This window comes from Oncorhynchus nerka, linkage group LG25, assembly GCF_034236695.1.
Source record: "Oncorhynchus nerka isolate Pitt River linkage group LG25, Oner_Uvic_2.0, whole genome shotgun sequence".
Classification (NCBI taxonomy): Eukaryota; Metazoa; Chordata; class Actinopteri; order Salmoniformes; family Salmonidae; genus Oncorhynchus; species Oncorhynchus nerka.
Genome location: NC_088420.1, coordinates 37,133,627 through 37,156,087, shown reverse-complemented (window position 1 = coordinate 37,156,087; position 22,461 = coordinate 37,133,627). Strand labels below are relative to the sequence as shown.

The following is a 22,461-nucleotide window of genomic DNA, read 5'->3' as shown; positions in this document are numbered from 1 at the left end:
GAAGGACTGACCTCTCTGTGGAATGGTGTTCTCTGATGGTTCACCTGTATGACAGAGGATGAAACACAAGATGGAGGTCTTAGGTCTCTCAGGTCTCAGTGACAACACAGTGATGATGCCACTACAACATATGCTGTGTGTGTTTGCGTGTGTGTGTGTGTGTGTGTGTGTGTGTGTGTGTGTGTGTGTGAGACTCACATAGTTTGATGCTGCAGTAGTCCCAGGGTATAGCAGTGCTGTTAGTGTAACACCAGGGGCCGTATGTATCTCTGTCTGGGTTCCTACAGAAACTCCCCTCCTGTCTGACAGTCAGCACCGCCGCATCTCTGTCACCACTAAACACACGCAAAGAAGAAGCGTAGAGTTTATATAACAGTGTAAGAGATAGTCAGCCTAGAATATTGAGCCTACCACAGGTGTTTATGGTTTCTCGCTCTCTTTTTCTCTCTCTCTCTCTCTCTCACACACACCCTCACACCTCCACTGACAGAGAAATTATCGTAATGTTTGGAACGTGACCAACAGAATTCTTTCCCAGACATTCCTGGATGATAAGAAGAGGGGAATTCAGAGGAGGACCCATCACTGACGCACAGCGAGTGTGTGTGTGTGAGTGTGAGTTTGAGTGTGAGAGAGGGATGATCCCTCTGAGTCTCTTTAACACAAACAATAAACCGCTGATCCCTGACTAGGGTTGAATACCGGGAAACGGGTTACCAAGATTTCCTGCCCAAACCCACTTCCTTTTCACGGGATAAATAACTGCGAGAAAACCGGTATATTATAATAAATTATTTCTATGAACAGCATGATGTGAAATGGAACTGTTCAATTGTATGCAATGTCTAAATCTGTCTTCTCTATGGCCTTCTATCTGCATGCTCAATCCCTGAGTGGCACAGCAGTCTAAGGCACTGTGCTAGAGGCGTCACTACAGACCCAAGTTCGATCCAAGGCTGTACAACAACCGGCTGGGAGTCCCATAGGGTGGTGCACAATTGGCCCAGGTTTGGCTGGGGAGGCTTTACAAGTAGGCAGTCAGTGTAAATGAAAATGTGTTCTCATTAACTGACTTGCCTAGTTAAATAAAGGTTAAATAAATTTAAAAATCAATGCGCAGGGTGGGGACAGACAGCTCATCTCAGTAGGAGCGCAGTTTACAATGCATGTATCATCTCATCATGGTAACTTTTTTTATGTGACAGGTACATTTTCTGCAGCATCAGCCACGTCCCTCTTGATACAAGTTAGTATTCGACATCCATCCATGTCTGAGGATGTTGGGAGATGATGTGGAAACCGGCCACTAGGGGCAACAGTGAGTGCTGTTACCTTCAAGTATGTTTCAGTTGTAGACGGGGATAGGTTTCGGTTGTGGACAGGGATGGTGGATCTACCTCGGATTCCAAAAGTTGGAATTTCGAATCCAGCGATAGAAAGCCTATCCCAAACCTTAACCCTTGCGTTAACCATTCAGAGTTGATGCCTAACCTTAAGATTTCAGAGTTAATTAATACATTTAAACCAAACCTTAAAAATGTTGAGTTAATGCGTAAACTTAACCTTAATCACTTTGACGTTTGCAACAACCTCGAAATTTGACATTTGAGAAACATGGAGGAACGTCTAATTCTGAAGTGTGACTTTGAGAGCTAGTGTAACAGTACTCTTCTTGCGTTGTGTACAATCAATCATCGACACAAACTCCAACTTGTAGCACCAGTCATGGAGATTTATTCCGATAGAAACAGCACAAAATTGCACGTCATGCAAGGCACGGCTCACCATCCAACTCTGCACTCACGCACTGTACAAAATATATACGAACCCCCCACCAGACACAGTAAGTTGCTAGCTAGTATTAGCTGGAATTCTCTACAACAAAATGCATAACAAATATGCACCAAAAAACACTAAATCTTATGTGTGGTGTTCTAATAACATTTGCAAACAATTTGATATAAATTGTACATTTAAATCATCACTTGGGAGTATAAAAATCACTTTTGACATATATATATATATATATATATATATTTTTTTTTTTTTATGTACCAGTCAAAAGTTTGGACACACCTACTCATTCCAGGGTTTTTCTTTATTTTTGCTATTTTCTACATTGTTGAATAATATATGTAAACTTCCAACTTCAACTGTATATAGAGCTGTACACACTACATGACCAAAGGTATGTAGACACCTGCTTTTCAAACATCTCATTCCAAAAGCATGGGCATTAATATTGAGTTGGTCCCCCCTTTGCTGCTATAACAGCATCCACTCTTCAGAGAAGGATTTCCAATAGATGTTGGACCATTGTTGCGGGGACTTGCTTCAATTCAGCCAGAAGAGCGTTAGGGAGGTCGGGCACTGATGTTTGGTGATTAAGCTGGTTTGCAGTTGGTGTTCCAATTCATCCCAAATGTGTTCGATGGGTTTGAGGTCAGGGCTTTTTGCAGGCCAGTCAAGTTCTTCCACACCGATCTCGACAAACCATTTCTGTATGGACCTCTCTTTTTGCACGGGCATTGTCATGCTGGAATAGGAAAGGGCCTTCCCCAAACTGTTGCCACAAAGTTGGAAGCACTGAATCATCTAGAATGTCATTGCATGCTATAACGCTAAAATTTCCATTCACTGGAACTAAGGGGCTTTGGCCGAACCATGAAAAACAGCCACAGACCAAATGCTACAGTTGGCATCTTGCATTGGGGCGGGTAGCGTTCTCCTGGCATCAGCCAAACCAAAATGAGTCCGTAGGGCTGCCAGATGGTGAAGCGTGATTCATCACTCCAGAGAAGGCATTTTCACTGATCCAGAGTCCAAAGGCAACGAGCTTTACACCACTCTAGCCGACTCTTGGCATTGCGCATGGTGATCATAAGTTTGTGTGCTCAGCAATGGAACCCCATTCGATGAAGCTCCAGACAAACAGTTATTGTGCTGACATTACTTCCAGAAGCAGTTTGGAACTCGGTAGTGAGTGAGACTATTTTTACTCGCTACACGCTTCCGTACTCAGCGGTTCCGTTCTGTGAGCTTGTGTGGCCTACCATTTTGAGGAAAAGCCGTTGTTGCTCCTAGATGTTTCCTCTTCACAATAACAACACTTACAGTTGACCAGGGCAGCTCTAGCAGGGCAGAAATATCGCAAACCGACTTGTTGAACACATATCCTGCACCAGCATCGCATGTTCTCACCGAGCTTCATTGAAAGAGGTTAGTAATTCCAGTCCTATAATACAGTATAATACAATACAATACAATACAGTACAGTAATACAATCCACACTCAAAAATATTAGCCTACTGGAGCTTAACACATTTATAAACCAAAGAGAGCATAGCTACATTTATGGCCTTTTATGTTTTTCTGTCATGCTTAATGTGCGGTAGCATAAACAGTATATTATACAGTGCATTCGGAAAGTATTCAGACCCCTTGACCTTTTCCAAATTTTGTTATGTTACAGCCTTATTCTAAAATGCATTAAATCAAATCCAATCCTCATCAATCTACAGACAATACCCCATAATGACAAAACAAAAACAGGTTTTTAGAAATGTTTGCAAATGTAAAAAAAAATAAAAACAGAATACCTTATTTACGTAAGTATTCAGACCCTTTGCTATGAGACTCAAAATTGAGCTCAGGTGCATCCTGTTTCCATTGATCATCCTTGAGATGTTTTTACAACTTGATTGGTATTCACCTGTGGTAAATTCAATTGATTGGCATGTTTTGGAAAGGCACACACGTGTCTATGCTTTTTCAAGCAGAAATTTGCTTCCTGCAACACTAACTCTAAAAAGTTCTGGGACACTGTAAAGTCCATGGAGAATAAGAACACCTCCTCCCAGCTGCCCACTGCACTGAAGATAGGAAACACTGTCACCACTGATAAATCCACCATAATTGAGAATTTCAATAAGCATTTTTCTACGGCTGGCCATGCTTTCCACCTGGCAACTCCTACCCCGGTCAACAGCACTGCACCCCCAACAGCAACTCGCCCAAGCCTTCCCCATTTCTCCTTCTCCCAAATCCATTCAGCTGAAGTTCTGAAAGAGCTGAAAAATCTGGACCCCTACAAATCAGCCGGGCTAGACAATCTGGACCCTTTCTTTCTAAAATTATCTGCCGAAATTGTTGCCACCCCTATTACTAGCCTGTTCAACCTCTCTTTCGTGTCATCTGAGATTCCCAAAGATTGGAAAGCAGCTGCGGTCATCCCCCCTCTTCAAAGGGGGACACTCTTGACCCAAACTGCTACAGACCTATATCTATCCTACCATGCCTTTCTAAGGTCTTCGAAAGCCAAGTCAACAAACAGATTACCGACCATTTCGAATCTCACCATACCTTCTCTGCTATGCAATCTGGTTTCAGAGCTGGTCATGGGTGCACCTCAGCCACGCTCAAGGTCCTAAACGATATCTTAACCGCCATCGATAAGAAACATTACTGTGCAGCCGTATTCATTGATCTGGCCAAGGCTTTCGACTCTGTCAACCACCACATCCTCATCGGCAGACTCGACAGCCTTGGTTTCTCCAATGATTGCCTCGCCTGCTTCACCAACTACTTCTCTGATAGAGTTCAGTGTGTCAAATCGGAGGGTCTGCTGTCCGGACCTCTGGCAGTCTCTATGGGGGTGCCACAGGGTTCAATTCTTGGACCGACTCTCTTCTCTGTATACATCAATGAGGTCGCTCTTGATGCTGGTGAGTCTCTGATCCACCTCTACGCAGACGACACCATTCTGTATACTTCCGGCCCTTCTTTGGACACTGTGTTAACAACCCTCCAGGCAAGCTTCAATGCCATACAACTCTCCTTCCGTGGCCTCCAATTGCTCTTAAATACAAGTAAAACTAAATGCATGCTCTTCAACCGATCGCTACCTACCCGCCTGTCCAACATCACTACTCTGGACGGCTCTGACTTAGAATACGTGGACAACTACAAATACTTAGGTGTCTGGTTAGACTGTAAACTCTCCTTCCAGACCCATATCAAACATCTCCAATCCAAAGTTAAATCTAGAATTGGCTTCCTATTTCGCAACAAAGCATCCTTCACTCATGCTGCCAAACATACCCTTGTAAAATTGACCATCCTACCAATCCTCGACTTTGGCGATGTCATTTACAAAATAGCCTCCAATAGCCTACTCAACAAATTGGATGCAGTCTATCACAGTGCAATCCGTTTTGTCACCAAAGCCCCATATACTACCCACCATTGCGACCTGTACGCTCTCGTTGGCTGGCCCTCGCTTCATACTCGTCGCCAAACCCACTGGCTCCATGTCATCTACAAGACCCTGCTAGGTAAAGTCCCCCTTATCTCAGCTCGCTGGTCACCATAGCATCTCCCACCTGTAGCACACGCTCCAGCAGGTATATCTCTCTAGTCACCCCCAAAACCAATTCTTTTTTTGGCCGCCTCTCCTTCCAGTTCTCTGCTGCCAATGACTGGAACGAACTACAAAAATCTCTTAAATTGGAAACACTTATCTCCCTCACTAGCTTTAAGCACCAACTGTCAGAGCATCTTACAGATTACTGCACCTGTACATAGCCCACCTATAATTTAGCCCAAACAACTACCTCTTTCCCAACTGTATTTAATTAATTTATTTATTTTGCTCCTTTGCACCCCATTATTTTTATTTCTACTTTGCACATTCTTCCATTGCAAAACTACCATTCCAGTGTTTTACTTGCTATATTGTATTTACTTTGCCACCATGGCCTTTTTTGCCTTTACCTCCCTTCTCACCTAATTTGCTCACATTGTATATAGACTTGTTTATACTGTATTATTGACTGTATGTTTGTTTTACTCCATGTGTAACTCTGTGTCGTTGTATGTGTCGAACTGCTTTGCTTTATCTTGGCCAGGTCGCAATTGTAAATGAGAACTTGTTCTCAACTTGCTTACCTGGTTAAATAAAGGTGAAATAAAATAAAATAAAAAATATGGTAGAATGGCCAGACGGAATACACTCCTCGGTAAAATGCACATGACAGCCTGCTTGGAGTTTGCCAAGTTGGTACCTTAAGGACTTTCAGACCATGACAAAAAAGATTATCTGGTATGATGAAACCAAGATTTAACTCTTTGGCCTGAATGCCAAGCGTAATGTCTGGAGGAAACCTGTCACCATCCCTGCGGTGAAGCTTGGTGGTAGCAGCATCACGCTGTGGGGATGTTTTTCAGCTGCAGAGAATAGGAAACTAGTCCGGATCGAGGGAAAGATGAACGGAGCAAAGTACAGAGAGATCCTTGATGAAAACCTGCTTCAGAGCGCTCAGGACCGCAGACTGGGGAGAGAGTTCACCTTCCAACAGGACATTGACCCTAAGCACATAGCCAAGACAGCGCAGGAGTGGATTCGGGACAAGTCTCTAAATGTCCTTGAGTGGCCCAGCCAGAACCTGGACTTTAACCTGTACGAACATCTCTGGAAAGACCTGAAAATAGCTGTGTAGCAACGCTCCCCATCCAACCTAACAGGGCTTGAGAGGATCTCGAGACTGTAATTGCTGCCATAGGTGCTTCAACAAAGTAATGAGTAAAGTGGCTGAATACTGAGGTAAATATGTAAATTCCCTTTTTTATTTTTAATACATTTGCAAAAATGTCTTAAAAACTGTTTTTGCTTTGTCATTATGGGCTATTGTGTGTAGATTGATGAGGAGAAAAAACTATTTCATCCATTTTAGAATAACGCTGTAACGTAACAAATTGTGAAAAAGGTCAACGTGCCTGAATACTTTCCGAATGCACCGTAAATGCTGTCTTGGATAACTGCACAATCTTTTACACTCTTTTGGGAATGGACTCTTAAAATGTCTTTAATGTATGGCTCATCAAGCTCAGGTAGCATCATGCTTGAATTGTCATGCCCATTTATGCTCTAATCAAATTGAGACATATTTATATGTTTAGAATGACACTTCCGGTTTTGACTGGAAATACCAGGTCACCCGGGGGAAAAGTGATTAATTCTCGGGATGAAACATTTGTAAATTACCAGGAAAATATTCAACTCTATTCCTGACCTCTGACGTCTAACCCCTGGGTGGGAGCCAAGCAGAGGAGCTGTTTGGATTTGAAGTGTTCCCGAAAAATGAGGAGGCTCAGGTTCAGAGGTGAGGTTCAGAGGTGAGGCTTGAAGCATGTCCCCCAGATGCTTTCACACACACACACACACACACACACACACACACACACACACACACACACACACACACACACACACACACACAGCATATGTTTTCCCTAACCCCTATCCCTAGTTCTAACTGTAACCCTAGGTCTAAACCTAACACCTACTGTAAGCTTAAAATAGCCTTTGTCTTTATGGGGACGTGGGGAATGTCCCAACAAGGGGGTCAACTACAGGTTAAAGACGCACTCTCAAACGTTTGTATGATTTCAGACAGTAGTGCTCACATATTTTGTTTACTACGTCATCAAATTGTGTATTACGTCATCCATTTTGTTTGATATGTCAGGTCATGCAAAAACAAAAAGTGTTTTTGGGACACTACATCCATTTACATGCGAAATGCATGTGTTTTTTCCATATAGGTAGGGCACTCCCTCTGGCATCCACCCACACACACACAAAGATGTGTAGTGTGTGGTTTTGTTACCTGTTGCTGTGGTCACTCCAGAGGGAACAGGGAAGACCTGACCTGGTCCTGGAAACCTCGCCTCTGTAGTTCTCTCCACTACCCGTGTAGCAGTCTGAAACACATACATGAGACCAAGCTAATGAAATATGAAAACATATTTATGTTAATGTAATAGAATATTACAAACCAGCCCCAGGGGAATATATTAGGAAAACACTACTGATCTCTGTTGTCCTGACTGGTAGTCCACAACATGACTGTTCTGGACCTGTTAGTTGTTTAGCACCACCTAGTGGCAGTTTATGTGCAGCAGTGTAGAATTTACCTGTTTGTGTCATGTGACAGGAAGCAGTTTCAGATGTGAAGCAATGTGTAAGTGTGACAGAGTAGTTACAATCCTTCAACATCATTCTTTATAAGCTTCATATGACGCATATGACGTCTGTAAGTACATGTGTTTATTAACACAAGATAAATGTTTATCACATAATGTTCATGTTTCTGTAAAATATGAATAATTGAGTTAGCTGTTAGCTACTTTGCATTAGCTTCACTGCTATTTCTCCCTAGGGACACCTAGCTTAGCAATATCAGGCATACAGTTGTATTCTAGTAACTTTATTTTATATGTGGCTCTAGATTGAGTACTCTTATTCCTTATTTCATACATTTAGTACAGTTATTGTGGAAGACATTCTGTGCTCTATATTACTGTCACTGAAAACATGTACTTTTGTGTTTGTTGCAGTTTCACACTGTGATTCAAGTAAACTTCCAAACCGGCACCCTGCTTCTCACTGAGTTATTTGAATGAATGCTTAGCTAACTGGATAGCTGGCTAAGGGCTACTGTACATTTAGCGAGTCCAGTATAGTGAAAAGACCCGTAAGAGAGGAACTTCCATGGCTACCCGTAAGAGAGGAACCTCCATGTTTAGCAGTAAGGATTAAAGATTTAATGGGCTGTCATCTCGGCGCAGAACAAGCCATCACGACATCGCCAACTTAAGTCTTCCCCTACATGCCACGCTTACCTCACATCATGGAGGAAAGTAGTAAGGACAATTCTACGCAGAAAGATAAAAACATTAAAGAGAAACATGGAGCATTCGATTCACAGTCTATAAGTTCGCGCTCTTACAAATCATCAGTCAGTTCGAGGTCGTCAGCCAGTTCAAGGGCTAGTATAGTTATTGCCAAAGCAAAAAAAGTGAAGTTGGCTTTGTCTTTGGAAAGGCCAAGCTGGCTCCCCAGTCAGAACTCACTATCCCTAGACTGGAACTATGTGCAGCCATGGTGGCAGTCCAGATCGCAGAGTTGATAGTTGAGAAGATGGATCTGAAGTTTGACAGCATCACATACTATTTGGACAGCAAAGTGGTGCTTGTGTACATCCACAACCAAACAAGGCGGTGCTACGGCTACGTGAGCAACAGAGTTCAGCGTATTTGGCAATCCACGTCCCCAGACCAATGGAGGTACGTGCCCGCAGATCTCAACCCAGCTGACCATGAGTTTAGATCCGTAACAGTAGCCCTCCTCAGCAACACGACATGGCTGTCTGGACCAGCTTTTCTTCAGAATCCTGCCCTGCACTCCTCCAAATATCTAGAGTTGTTTGGCCTTATCAACTCTGCTTCTGACTCTGAGATACGGCCACAGGTGACTTCTAATGTCACTCAAGTCTTCAAGAACCTGCTGAGCTCCAAACGTTTTGAGCGTTTTTCCAAATGGAACAGTCTCATAAGGACAGTAGCACGCTTAATCCACATAGCTCGGATCTTCTCTCAGTCTGCACAAGAGAGCAGCTGCCATGGATGGAACATCTGTCTGAAGAATCCCACTGAAGAAGAACTGGAAAGAGCCAAAGTGTCCAAGACGAGTGTTATGCAGAGGAATTTAGGTGCATAACAGCAGAACACAGTTTTCCCACTGACAGCAGTCTACGAAGTCTGCATCTTATCGTTGACAGTGATGGGCTGCTCAGAGTTGGAGACCAAATCAAGTAATCTAAATTAGGAACAAACCATGTCAACACCATCATCAATCCAGTTCGTCACCACCTGGCAACCTTACTTGTGTGTCACCGCCATGAAACATCAAGGGAGACATTTCACAGGGGATGCCATGCGAGCAGATGGACTCTGGTTGGCTGGAGCTAAGAGATGTATCAGGAGTGCACTCTTCAAGTGTGTCGTGTTCAAGAAGCTCCACGGGAAGACGGAACACCAGCAGATGACAGAACTGCCAGCTGAGCGGCTACAGGTAGCACCACCTTTCACCTACGTCGGTGTGGATGTTTTTGGACCATGGGAGGTGGCCTCACGCCGCACCAGAGGAGGTCATGCCAATAGCAAATGGTGGGTGGCGATGTTCTTGTGCTTATGCACAAGAGCTGTACACAAAGAAGTAATTGAATCACTAAGTGCTTCCAGCTTCATAAATTTCCTGAGAAGATTATTCTCAATCAGAGGTATAGCAAAACAGATACGTTCAGATTGCAGTACAAACTTTGTTGGTGCTTACTGAGGATGATGGATCAAGCTCCAGTTCAGAGAGCATGGAGAGGTATCTCCAAGAACAGAAATGTACCTGGGTGTTCAACCCTCCTCACTCATCCCATATGGGTGGTGCATGGGAGCAGATGATTGGTATTGCACGTCGCATCCTCGACTGCATGATCCTCTAAAGTGGAACTTCACGCCTTACACACAAAGTCCTGACAACACTGATGGCTGAGGTCACTGCTGTGACGAATGCCAGGCTTTCATCCAAGTATCTTCAGACCCGGAATCACCCCTCATCCTCATCCCAGCTATGCTCTTGACACAGAAGACTGGTGTCCCCCCTCCTCCAACAGGCATGTTCTGGGAAGTAGAACTCTACAAGCAAGAGTGGAAGCAGGTACAAAGTCTTGCTGACACCTTTTGAAAACGGTGGTGGCAGGACAAGAGCACAGATCTTAAAGAAGGGGAAGTTGTCTTAATAAAGGACAGTCAGCCTGAAATAAATAAATAAATGGCCTATGGCCATCGTGAACACCCTTAACAGCTGGGATGGGATGGTGAGGAAAGTCAATGTGAGAATTGTCGAGGAGGGAACTCTGAAGGTCTTCTCCCGGCCTACCTCTGAAGTGGTTATCGTTCTTTCTTCAGAAGACCCCAGTGGTCAGAGTTAGGTTAATGGGGATCGTTAAAGACCCCAGGCGTGGAGTGTTCTGGACCTGTTAGTTGTTTAGCACCCCCTTGTGGTAGTTTAAGTACTTTGCATAAGCTTTAATGCTATTTCTCCCTAGGGACACGTAGCTGAGCAATATCAAGCATACAGTTGCATTCTAGTAACTTTATTTTATACTTGGCTCTCGAGTGAATACTCTTATTCCTTATTTCATACATTTAGTACAGTTATTGTGGATGACATTCTGTGCTCTATATTACTGTAACTGAAAACATGTACTTTTGTGTTTGTTGCAGTTTCACACTGTGATTCAAGAAACTTCCAAGACGGCACCCTGCTTCTCACTGAGTTATTTGAATGAGTGTTTAGCTAACTGGATAGCTGAATAAGGGCTACTGTACTTTTAGCGAGTCGAGTATAATGACCATAAAACAACTGTCACAAAACTGTCCCAGGCCCGAGGTTCCCATCTGAGTGTGAGAAAAGCACAACCCTACATAATATGAATCCCACAGAGTCCCTCACAGCTCCTTCTTTTTGATACTATCCAATGGGACATACAGTAGCTTCTTTCTCCTCTCTATCCCATGGTTTATAGCTTCTATCCAATGGGACAGAGCCTCACCTCACTGTCCAATGTGTCAGAGCTAGTTTGTTTATGTGTAGTGGGCTATCATTACCAGAGTCCTACAGATGTGGGATCTTCATTTTACTAATATTGTTACAGCAAAATAATTCACAGTGGTGGAAAAAGTAGCCAATTGTCATACTTGAGTAAAAGTAAAGATAACTTAATAGAAAATTACTCAAGTAAAAGTTACCCAGTAAAATACTACTTCAGTAAAAGTCTAAAAGTTTTTGGTCTTAAATATACAGTACCAGTCAAAATTTTGGAAACATCTACTCATTCCAGGGTTTTTCTTTATTTGTACTATTTTCTACATTATAGAATAATAGTGCAGACATCAAAACTATGAAATAACACATATGGAATCATGTAGTAACCAAAAAAGTGTTAAACAAATCAAAATAGATTCTTCAAATTAGCCACCCTTTGCCTTGACAGCTTTGCACACTCTACAGCACTCATTGAACTATGACTGTCTGAGACCTGAAGACTTGTATCATCTCCTGGAGCTATGTTACAATAGGCTCTCACCTTGAGGTTCAGTGTTCTGTTTGCCACAGCGGGGGATGTTAGTGCAGAACGCTGTGCGAACGTTAGGGTCTGAAGTGAAGCACCATGGGAGGTCACGTCCATCTGGGTTCCTGCAGTTGTTCTCCCTCAGGTCTCTGAAACACACACACACACAAAAAGATAGATTCACAAAAAGACAAACATATTGTGTGTAGGGCTGTCGATACAAGTGTGGTTCACTCACTTGCAGCGGTAGTTCTGGGGAACGTATGAGTGGTTGTGGGGGTACTGTGAGTCCCAGCGTTGACAGATCACCCCACTGGGTGTTACTGCTACTGACCCTCTGTAGCCCTCACCTTGACCCCAGAAACACATAGTAGTCACTTCCAACTCTACCACACTGTCTGTGGCTGAGAAAGGGAGAGAGAGAGAGAGAAAGAGACAGAGACAGATTAAACATAGCCATATCACCTATACCCTGTTATACTGAAATAGTTTCTCCTTGAGGCCAACGTGCCACACGGACACTGTAACAAGGACAAGGCTGACTTGGACTTAACTGCTCTATACAATACATTGTACTCAATTAGCTGATGAATTAAGTTGCAATAAGAAGGACATAATTCTAACTCAATTTTCCCAGAAATATACGGTAGCATATTAGCTGTCCAGAATCTAAACTGACAGTTTTCTGTGGATCTGTCTGAAAATAGACTGCTACTAGTAAGGATAATAAAGACAGGTACAGGGAGTAGAACAGGCCAAAACAATATAACTCTTTGTTTCTATGTCTTTCTTTCTGCCTTGGTTTCAATAACACCACGTTTAAGGGTTAGACCATAAAACTAGACTGGGTTGACTTCCAAGGCCTGTATCAGATACTACAATGAGACAAAGAAAGAGTCCAACTGAAAAGACGCCATCTTGTAAAGACCGAGTTCCAGAGCTCCTGATTACTCAAACAGAGCAGTGAAGAGCCAGACAGAGAAAAACAAAACACTTGCAGCGTTTAAGTGCTGTTCTCTGTCAACCTTCTATAGATAGACTCTCTTCACTTCAGCCCTCAACAAGCAGAAATATGATGACTATAGAGATGTATTTCTCTCTCTTACTCTCTTGTATAAACAGGTACACACACACCCCTCATCTTGTATGTAACTGGACCATAATATGTGTGACTTAGTGTGTCTGATATGAGGTTTATATAACAGAGTACCTGAGCTTTCTAAAGTGTGTGTGCACATACGTTTGTGTTTGTGTACGCATGTACTGTATGTGTGTGGCTTTGTGTGCGTGCGTGCATGCATGTGTCTGTGCTTGTGCGTGCGTGTGTTTGTGTGTGTGAAAAGTACTAGAATTACAGGACAGTTGCAAGGGCCTGTTTAGAACAATAAACCGTGAATGAAGCAGGACACCAGAGTAAAATGAAAGGGTGTGTGTTCCTTCAAACAGCATTCCTCACCCAATCAGAGAGAGAGGAGGGGGCGGAATGACAGGTAAAGGAAGCTGTACATTTGGAGTAGTTACTCACACCACACACAGACACACATGCATGCACACACACAGACACTCACAGCAGGCTGTGATGTTGCAGTACTCCCAGAGTGTGTGTGGGTCCGTGGTGAAACACCACGGTCGTTGACGTCCATCTGGGTTCCTACAGTAGTTATCAACCAGGCCTTTATCAGGATACCTGCAACACAACATACAGAGGGAAGAGTAGGATTTCAACAAGTCATTGGGACAGATAGAGATACACATGAGCAATGAGGTTAACTGGTTAACTGATTTGTTCACAGGCAGAAAGACAGATTTTTACCTTGTCAGCTCCGGGATTCGATCCAGCAACCTTTCAGTTACTGGCCCAATGCTCTAACTACTAGGCTACCTGCCGCCCCGAGTCCACAGAAGAAGAAGAAAAAGACTGAAGGAGGAAAGATTACTAGAAACTAACTAGGTTTCCCTTTAATTTGTGGATTAATTGTCTGAGTAGAGAACACTCAATTTTGTATGACTCAAAATGGGTCCAAATTCTACAAAGACCCAGAAAAAAAGGACCTTGTGCTTGTGCATGCAAGGTAAAATGTGACTCATTTCAGGAAACTAGGTATATGTCTCTGGTCACTACTTCACAGCAGAGCCATTAGAACGTAAACACCTGTCTATGGATTACATCTTCAAACAAAGGGCAACATTGGCATCTGTGACAGGGATGATGTATACGATAGTCTAGCAAGCTACATTTTTAAATATTACACATTTCTAATTTTGGCAGAAAATGTTTTTATTTTTAATTGTTAAAGTATACTGTTAGCTAGCTAGCTAATGTTAGCTGGCTGGCTCACCAGCTAACATTACGTGCATGATCTTATTATTCGTAACTGTTGATAGACATAGCTGGTAAAGTCGCTCTGGCTATCTTCTCCAATTTCAGTGCACTCTGATTGTGCCAGAGTGCAGAATAACTGACAAATTTATGAATGCTCAACACCCTTTGAATATGGCCGGTGTCAGTAAACGTTGTGGAAAAAGTGTTAATTGTTGCAAGGAGCGCAGCTGCAGTCACCAACGCTCTGGATAACATAAAAAAATAGCCTAACCAGCTCTGCTAGGGTGAGTATAATGGTCAATGATCTCTCATTTGTGTCTCATTTGTGTCTGGAAAAAGCTAGCTTAGGTGCTTGACTGCTGTTGTTAGGACAGAACACTTGGATCAACCCTTAAAGAGATGGGTGGGGCTAAAGCTTAAGAGGGTGTAAAAAAATGCTGAATGAGTGTAGACAACTATGAGGTCAGTGCATACCAAAACATTCATAGACCATTTTCTCAAAACTGAGGTTACAAGGATCTGACCATTAAAAAAAAAAAAAATCCTAAAATTACATACCCAAATCTAACTGCCTGTTGCTCAGGACCTGAAGGACATAATATAATATTGCAGTTTAGGCTCAATGTAGATGTTGGTCACTAGATGGCAGCAGTGTGTGTGCAAAGTTTCAAATTGATCCAGTGGAGCATTGCAATACTGCACAGTATTTTGTATCAAGTCTGCCCAAATGTGCCGAATTGGTCAATTTATACATTTTCAAGTTAATAACTACAGAGAACATACAACAATTATATGGTAAGTTTACACACTCCCAGGAATGTCTTACATTATGGATCATTACCTTACACTAACTTTCACAAATCTAGATGGCGGGGTGGATGTGGAGCCAAAGACAGCAGGTATTCAAACTGTAGAACCCAGTTCCTACATTTGAATATAAAAATGTATTTTATCAAACAAAACTATGCTACATTTTATCGCTGGGAGCCTCAGGATGACAAATCAGAGCAAGATTACTGAATGTAAGTACATTATATACCTTCAGAGGTGAATGTATCAAACCAGTTGCCGTGATAAAAGTTATTTGTTGTTGTGCGCTCTCCTCAAAAAATAGCATGGTATTTTTTTCACTGTAATAGCTACTGTAAATTGGACACTGCAGTTAGATTAACAAGAATTTAAGCGTTCTGCCCATATAAGACATGTCTATGTCCTGGAAAGTTTGCTGTTACTTACAAAATCATGCTAATCACATTAGCGCACGTTAGCTCAACAGTCCTGGTATAGGGACACAAGTCCCGTAGAGGTTATCAACTTTCAAAGCAGAATTACTTTCACATTGGTCCTCAAATGCAGTGTATGATATACCAGTTTATAGCTCTCTGTGTCTGCTTTTATCAAATGTAAAAAACACTATTCATATTTTTGCTACATATGACCGAATCAAGGCCGTTGGTCACAAATAACAACCCAATGTTTATATCCCAGGGCAAATTAGCTAGAATCAGCAAGCTAGCTAGCTAAATGTCCATGATGGTTTTATGTGTTTCGACCTGTCCCCAAATTAATATAGTTGGTTCAGAGTTCGTTTTGATATTTTAACCTGTGTGTCCTGATCGTGTCTAGCATGAATGAACAAAATCAATATGTGCGTGTTTGCGCACGCAGACGCACGTGTGTGCCCGGTCTAGTCAGCATGTAAGAGTTTTCAAAACCTGGTGCAACATTTGTCCATTATTCTTTAAAAATTTGTTGTTGATTATTGCTAGACAACTCTTTTCAGGTCTTGCCATAGAAAAAATTAATTCAAAAAACTTTAACAAGAGCAAGGTATTGTGTTTCATTTGAAAACAGCATAAACCTTTTTAAAAGCAGAATATTTTAGATCATCAAAAGTATTACTGAACAAAAACAGATGTAACATGCAACAGTTTTTATTACTGATTTACAGTTCATATAAGGAAATCAGCCAATTGAAAAAAATTATAAGGCCCTAATTTATGGATTTCACATGACTAGGAATACAGATATGCATCTATTGGTCACAGATACCAAGAGCTAGGGTCGTGTATCAGAAAACCAGTCAGTATCTGGTGTGACCACCATTTACCTAATGCAGCGCGACACATCTCCTTTGCATCGAGTTAATCAGGCTGTTGATTGAGGCCTGTGGAATGTTGTCCCACTCCTCTTCAACGGCTGTGCAAAGTTACTGATTATTGGCGGGAACTGGAACACGTTCTCATACACATCGATTCAGATCATCCCTAACATGCTCAATGGGTGACATGTCTGGTGAGTATGCAGGCCATGGAAGAACTGGTACATTTTAAGCTTCCAGGAATTGTTTCCAGATACTTGCGAAATGGGGCCGTGCATTATCATGCTAAAACATGAGGTGATGGCGGTGGATGAATGACACGATAATGGGCCTCAGGATTTCATCATGGTATCTCTGTGCATTTAAATTGCTATAGATGAAAATGCAATTGTGTTCGTTGTCCGTAGCTTATGCCTGCCTGCCCATACCATAACCACACCGCCACCATGGGGCACTGTGGTCACAATGTGGACATCAGCAAACTGTTCGCCCACACGACTCCATACACGTGGTCTGCGGTTGTGAGGCCGGTTGGACGTACTACCAAATTCTCTAAAATGCAGTAATCATGCCAATTGCATGCTCCCACAAAACTGTACATTTTAGCATGGCCTTTTATCCTCCCCAGCACAAGGTATACCTGTGTAATGATTATGCTCTTGATATGCCACACATATCAGGTAGATGGCAAAGGATCAAAGCTCACTAAAAGGAATGTAAACAAATTTGTGCACAACGTTTGAGAGAAATAAGCTTTTTGTGCGTATTGAACATTGAAATACATTGAGTTGGGTTACTTGAATGGTTCTAGGCAACTGGTTTCCAGCCAAAAATGTTGTTAGCAGAAGTGATTACTTTTTATAGTGCAGGTGTTCTCCATCTCATTCCTCCTGGTGGTAGATTTAATATTCACCACTGCATCCCGTATCAAAAGGTTGGCTGGCCCTCATTAAAGTCCCTTAGATAAATGCATTACTCCATTTGTGTTTACAAAGCCCTACTACACAAGCTTCCAACTTCCCTAACTTCATTGCTAACGTATAAAACAATGAGATAACCAACCCTGTGAACGGGTTTGGTAACTATTCAGATTCCTTGAGTCTCCATGGAATTTGGGAAATCAGCTTTTAGTAGGTAAATGCGCCACATTTTTGGAATCACTTATACAATTAATTACATTTGGATTCCCTGGTGCAACTAGGGCATTTTAAAACCCTGATGATAAATGAGTTCACCGAGGTGTGCATTTGTTTTGAAACATTGATGTAATAACTTGTTTATGATGGCTGTGATGTTGGTGATGTTCTGGTGTAGTGTGCTTGTTCTTTTACTTTGTGGTCTCAGGGCACCATTGGAAATGAGGCTATGGTCTCAATTGGGCTCCCCTGATAAAAACATATCTATATATAATAATATATATATTTTTTAATGTAATACTAACAGAGATTCAGAGGTGCTGAGGGCATCTTCATCACAGAGGTGAAGGGTGTGTGCGTGTGTGTGTGTGATTGTGTGTGCGTCCTGCCCCAGCAGCAGGTGGTGTGGATTAGTGTTAGACTTGTTAACACGTCTTTAATCACCCCCTTGTTTCTGTAATGAAGAGGCCCCAGAACCTCATACTGAGAGAAAGTGAGTGTGTGTGTTTCTGTGTGTGTGTGCGTGCATATGTGTGTGTTACCTCTTGGGGTGGAAGAGGTGTTTGTGTGGTTCCTCCAGGTCCCAGCGCTGACACTCCCATCCTGTCTCTGTGTGATCCATGGGACCTCTGTAGCTCTCCCCGTTACAGCTCACACACTCCACTGGACACACACAATGGTGATCTTTTTTATCTTCTCACATGCCATGGACATTATTTTTTGCATATACTGTAATATACATAATCAACATGAGGTGCTGGACCACAAATGTTTCCGGATAATTGTCCTGTCTATCTATTTAGAATGTAATGTAAAATGAGTCAACAATCAGTGTGTGTGTGTGTGTGTGTGTCCGTCCGTCTCTCCGTCCGTTTGTGGGTTTGGTTATCTCATGTTCCAGTGTTTGTCATTACTGGAAACCTGTTTTCAAATCAACTTAACCAGTCATTTTTTCCTTTGACCAGAACACACACTCTCTCTGGACAGACCCACTACATTTCCTCAGACTGAAAACAACCCAGTAGATTCCTCACTCACACACACACATCCCTGATAGTCTTGTATATTCTCATACACACCTAATCACATCACTGTCAGCTGTTTATTAACTATACATACATAAAAAAAGATCCACAGAGGATAATTTATCATGTGACAGTTTGCGTCCTTCAGTTGTAGATACCACAGCAGGCTATGGTCCAGTGCCACAGGGAGAAGGGAGAGCTCACATCTGACAGTACACTTAAATGGTATTCTGAAAAAGGAAATGGACATGCGTGTATGTGTCCTACCTTGTGAGCATTGAGGTACTCCACAGTCCTGGTGTCTGACATTGGGGTCTGTAGTGAAACACCATGGTCCTGAGGTAGCATTGTCAGGGTTACGACAGTAGTTCTCTCTCAGGTCCTTCTTCCTGTTCCTCCTTGGTAGGAAACTGAAGCGAGAGAAGGACTTCAGTTAGTGTCAATCAATACCTCCCAACATCAGGACAATATTCCCTTTCTATCTGGTGCAGAAAGTTGAGAAGAAGAAGGGAAATCTCCATTGCGTAGTGTAGACCAGGCCTGCTCCATGTGTTGTGAAACATGTGGTAGTTAAACAACACTGAGTCATACACATCTACGTACTGACTGAGGTCCTCACTAGATTGTGGTTTTGTTTGCTGAGTCACATGATCATTTGGTTTAGATGGGTCACAGCTGAAACAGTTTGGAAGGCACAGAGTTAGGCAACATAATGCAACATATGGTAACGGTGTGATGGAGGTGTGTGTGCTTGTCCAGTGTGAGCTCACTGGAGAGGAGAGAGGAGAGAGGAGGAAGGAGAAGAGGAGAAAAGATGAGAATGGGGAGGAAGAGTAAGGATGAGGAAGGCGGGGGTTGTTCTGGTTGGTTGTCCTCTGGTTGTGCTGCTCTAATGAACTTCTGGCACGAGATGTCTCTGTTATCTCTCTCTCGCTGTCCTCTCCTCCCTGTCCCTCTCTATCTCACTCACTTTCTCTCTCTGTTCCCGTAACAAGGCTGCATGTCATCATCCTCTACTACTATCTCTGTATCAGGGCTGCTGTTTGTCACAGGTTGTATACTTTATCACTAAATTAATTAGGTTTTACTAAACTCTCGCTCTCTCACACACATATATAAACAGTGTGACTACAACAGGAAATGATCCCTGACTGTGTAGTGTTAAGAGTGAGGTCAGAATGGACTAGTACTGATGAATAACCGGTCCCTTAGGACTAATTACCAACTTATATATACATACACACACACACACACATGAACACACAAACACAGGCTCTAGCTTACTTGTGTTCGTGAGGGATAGGAGAGGCCCATGCCTGGCACTTTATTCCACTGGCTGTTACTGACCTCCTCCCTCTGTAGTTCACTCCTGTCCCTACTATGCACTCCTGCACATAGGCTACAGAGAGAGAGAAAGAGTCAACAAAGGAATGGAAAAACAGACTGTGAGTGTTTGAAAGAACAGAATCTGAAAAATATGTTTTTCTGTTTTACTCATCTGACAGAGCATATTAAGACAGGTCTCACATCTACCATAATGCTCCATTTCACTGTTCCAATATGTTAGAATACTAACCCGGCAACCAAACTCTGATGATACAAGGAGAAAGAGATGCAGCCCTGCTTTAGACACATAGTGTAAGCACTGCAGTGCCTTTCTACTGACGCAGAGAGAGAGAGAGAGAGAGAGAGAGAGAGAGAGAGAGAGAGAGAGAATATAGTACAATACATTTCTTCTGGTAGAGTTGGTAGTTGAAGTCGTGTTGGCTATGGACTCCTGGTGAGTTCCTGTCGAATGAAAGCCACTGGCATTTCCTGTTTTTCTGATCGTACAGAAATGCTCTAGAGAGAGAAACAGAGAGAGAAAGAGAGAGATCTTGATTGATTTACGTAATATAATAGTTTAACAGGCATGTTTATCCAAAGCAACTTACAATTAACATGCAGATAGTAGACTATTAACATGGTCTCAGTCTCACTGAAGAAACGTCACATTTCGAAGGCTAAGTTTAAGCATTCATTCTGAATGGTTAAATTAAGGGTTAAGGTTTGGGATAAGGAAAAAAAAATGACATAATGGTTAAGTTTAGGCATTCATTTGGAATGGTAAGGGTTAAGTTTTGGGATAGGTTTTAAACAAACAAATTAAAAAATGAGTGCCTAGCACTGAGATTGAACATGCGAACCTCAGAGCCGGAACTCATGGCTTGCGTCTATCCACCATCCCCGTCCAGAACACCCTAGCAAACCCCAAGCTACTTGATGATAATAGTGCTCACCATTGGCCCTAGTGGCCAGTTTTGAAGTCATCTCTCAACGTCCTGCTTACCTGGACGGACGTCAGATTTCGAAGTGGGTCTTGAGCAATCTGGCTGAGACTATACAGTATGTGTCCTGAATTGAAATAGGATTGACCCTTAGCCTGCTACTGCTGAGAGGAGATATCAGAGAGGACTCAGTCTGCCAGGGGCAACCTAGTCCTGCACACCAGACTCAAGCTTGCTGCTGCTGAACGACACTAAGAGAAACCAGACTTCTCATTAGAGAATGGGAGGGTATTAGACTATAGTAAGAGTTAGAGCTGCCATATTTACAATGGAGAGTTTGGACTGCTGCCAAGGAAAGCCAGGGGATGATGTCAAACTGGCATGGACAATACATATATTTACCTACAGGTGAAAAACAATCCCCAGAGTAGCCAAAACATCATACGGAGATGGGAAAGTTATAGAAACACAGCAGGTGAAGCTACAGGCACAGAACCCCAGGAGTTCTTTCACTGATGCACCACACGTACCTGCAGGTGAAGAGTAGTCGCTTGTTGCGGCTGCAGCCCCGGGCACACTTCACTACGCTCAACTTCCTGCTTATAGTCTGGAGGGCAGAGTCTGGCAGCTGGACCAATCGCACACTATCGCTTCTCTGGTAGTCCTGCAATGCATTCCTCCTGCACTCTAGTGTACACACACACACACACACACACACACACACACACAGCATGAAATAAAGGTGTTGAATGCAGTGTCCATCCCCTGGCCAGTGAGGCTGTGTTGATGTTCCCATCAGCACTGAGACAAAACCAGCAGCATCATGATGTGTCAATTAGCCTGGTTCCACTGCCACATGACTTAATGGGATGCATTATCTCTCTCTCTCTCTCTCTCTCTCTCTCTCTCACGTTCACACACACACACACACACACACACACACACACACACACACACACACACACACACACACACACACACACACACACACACACACACACACACACACACACACACACACACACACACACACACAGCATGAAATAAAGGTGTTGAATGCAGTGTCCATCCCCTGGCCAGTGAGGCTGTGTTGATGTTCCCATCAGCACTGAGACAAAACCAGCAGCATCATGATGTGTCAATTAGCCTGGTTCCACTGCCACATGACTTAATGGGATGCATTATCTCTCTCTCTCTCACGTTCACACACACACACACACACACACACACACACACACACACACACACACACACACACACACACACACACACACACACACACACACACACACACACACACAGCTTCTCTCAGTCCCCCTTCCTCTCTCCAGCAGGGATTGATAGACTAATTATGTTGTTTCTCATCTCCACACCATGCTGTGTTGACTCATACGTGAATACATAAACAGCCCAGTAGCAGACAGTCAGGCTATGTGTATGTTTCTTAAAACTCCGGTATTTTCTTCCTCAATAAAAGTAATAGAGAAAAAAAGTCTAAGTTAATATGAACCATATTATGGACAAATACCTTGTCTACACAAGTATTATCAATATCCTGTAACAAACATGATATACTTTCCTTCTAAATAGTGAAAGCACGGGGATCAGAGTCCATGTCAGACTCTTCTAGAAGCTTTAGA

General features: G+C 42.7%; 1 protein-coding gene across 1 annotated transcript in view; it reads right to left on the bottom strand.

Annotated features, from left to right (window-relative positions):
- The window catches only part of LOC115109462 (hepatocyte growth factor-like), a 28,656-nt gene that overhangs the window by 5,312 nt on the left and 883 nt on the right, over window positions 1-22,461 (bottom strand). Inside the window, exons 2-12 of the mRNA XM_029634369.2 lie at window positions 21,352-21,508; window positions 20,284-20,396; window positions 19,839-19,953; window positions 18,822-18,964; window positions 18,072-18,192; window positions 13,538-13,656; window positions 12,208-12,373; window positions 11,985-12,118; window positions 7,668-7,761; window positions 199-335; window positions 12-44 (exon numbers count right to left, since the gene is read on the bottom strand). Of these exons, the coding sequence (XP_029490229.1) occupies window positions 12-44; window positions 199-335; window positions 7,668-7,761; window positions 11,985-12,118; window positions 12,208-12,373; window positions 13,538-13,656; window positions 18,072-18,192; window positions 18,822-18,964; window positions 19,839-19,953; window positions 20,284-20,396; window positions 21,352-21,508 (1,332 nt within the window). The remainder of the gene's footprint in view (window positions 1-11; window positions 45-198; window positions 336-7,667; window positions 7,762-11,984; window positions 12,119-12,207; window positions 12,374-13,537; window positions 13,657-18,071; window positions 18,193-18,821; window positions 18,965-19,838; window positions 19,954-20,283; window positions 20,397-21,351; window positions 21,509-22,461) is intronic.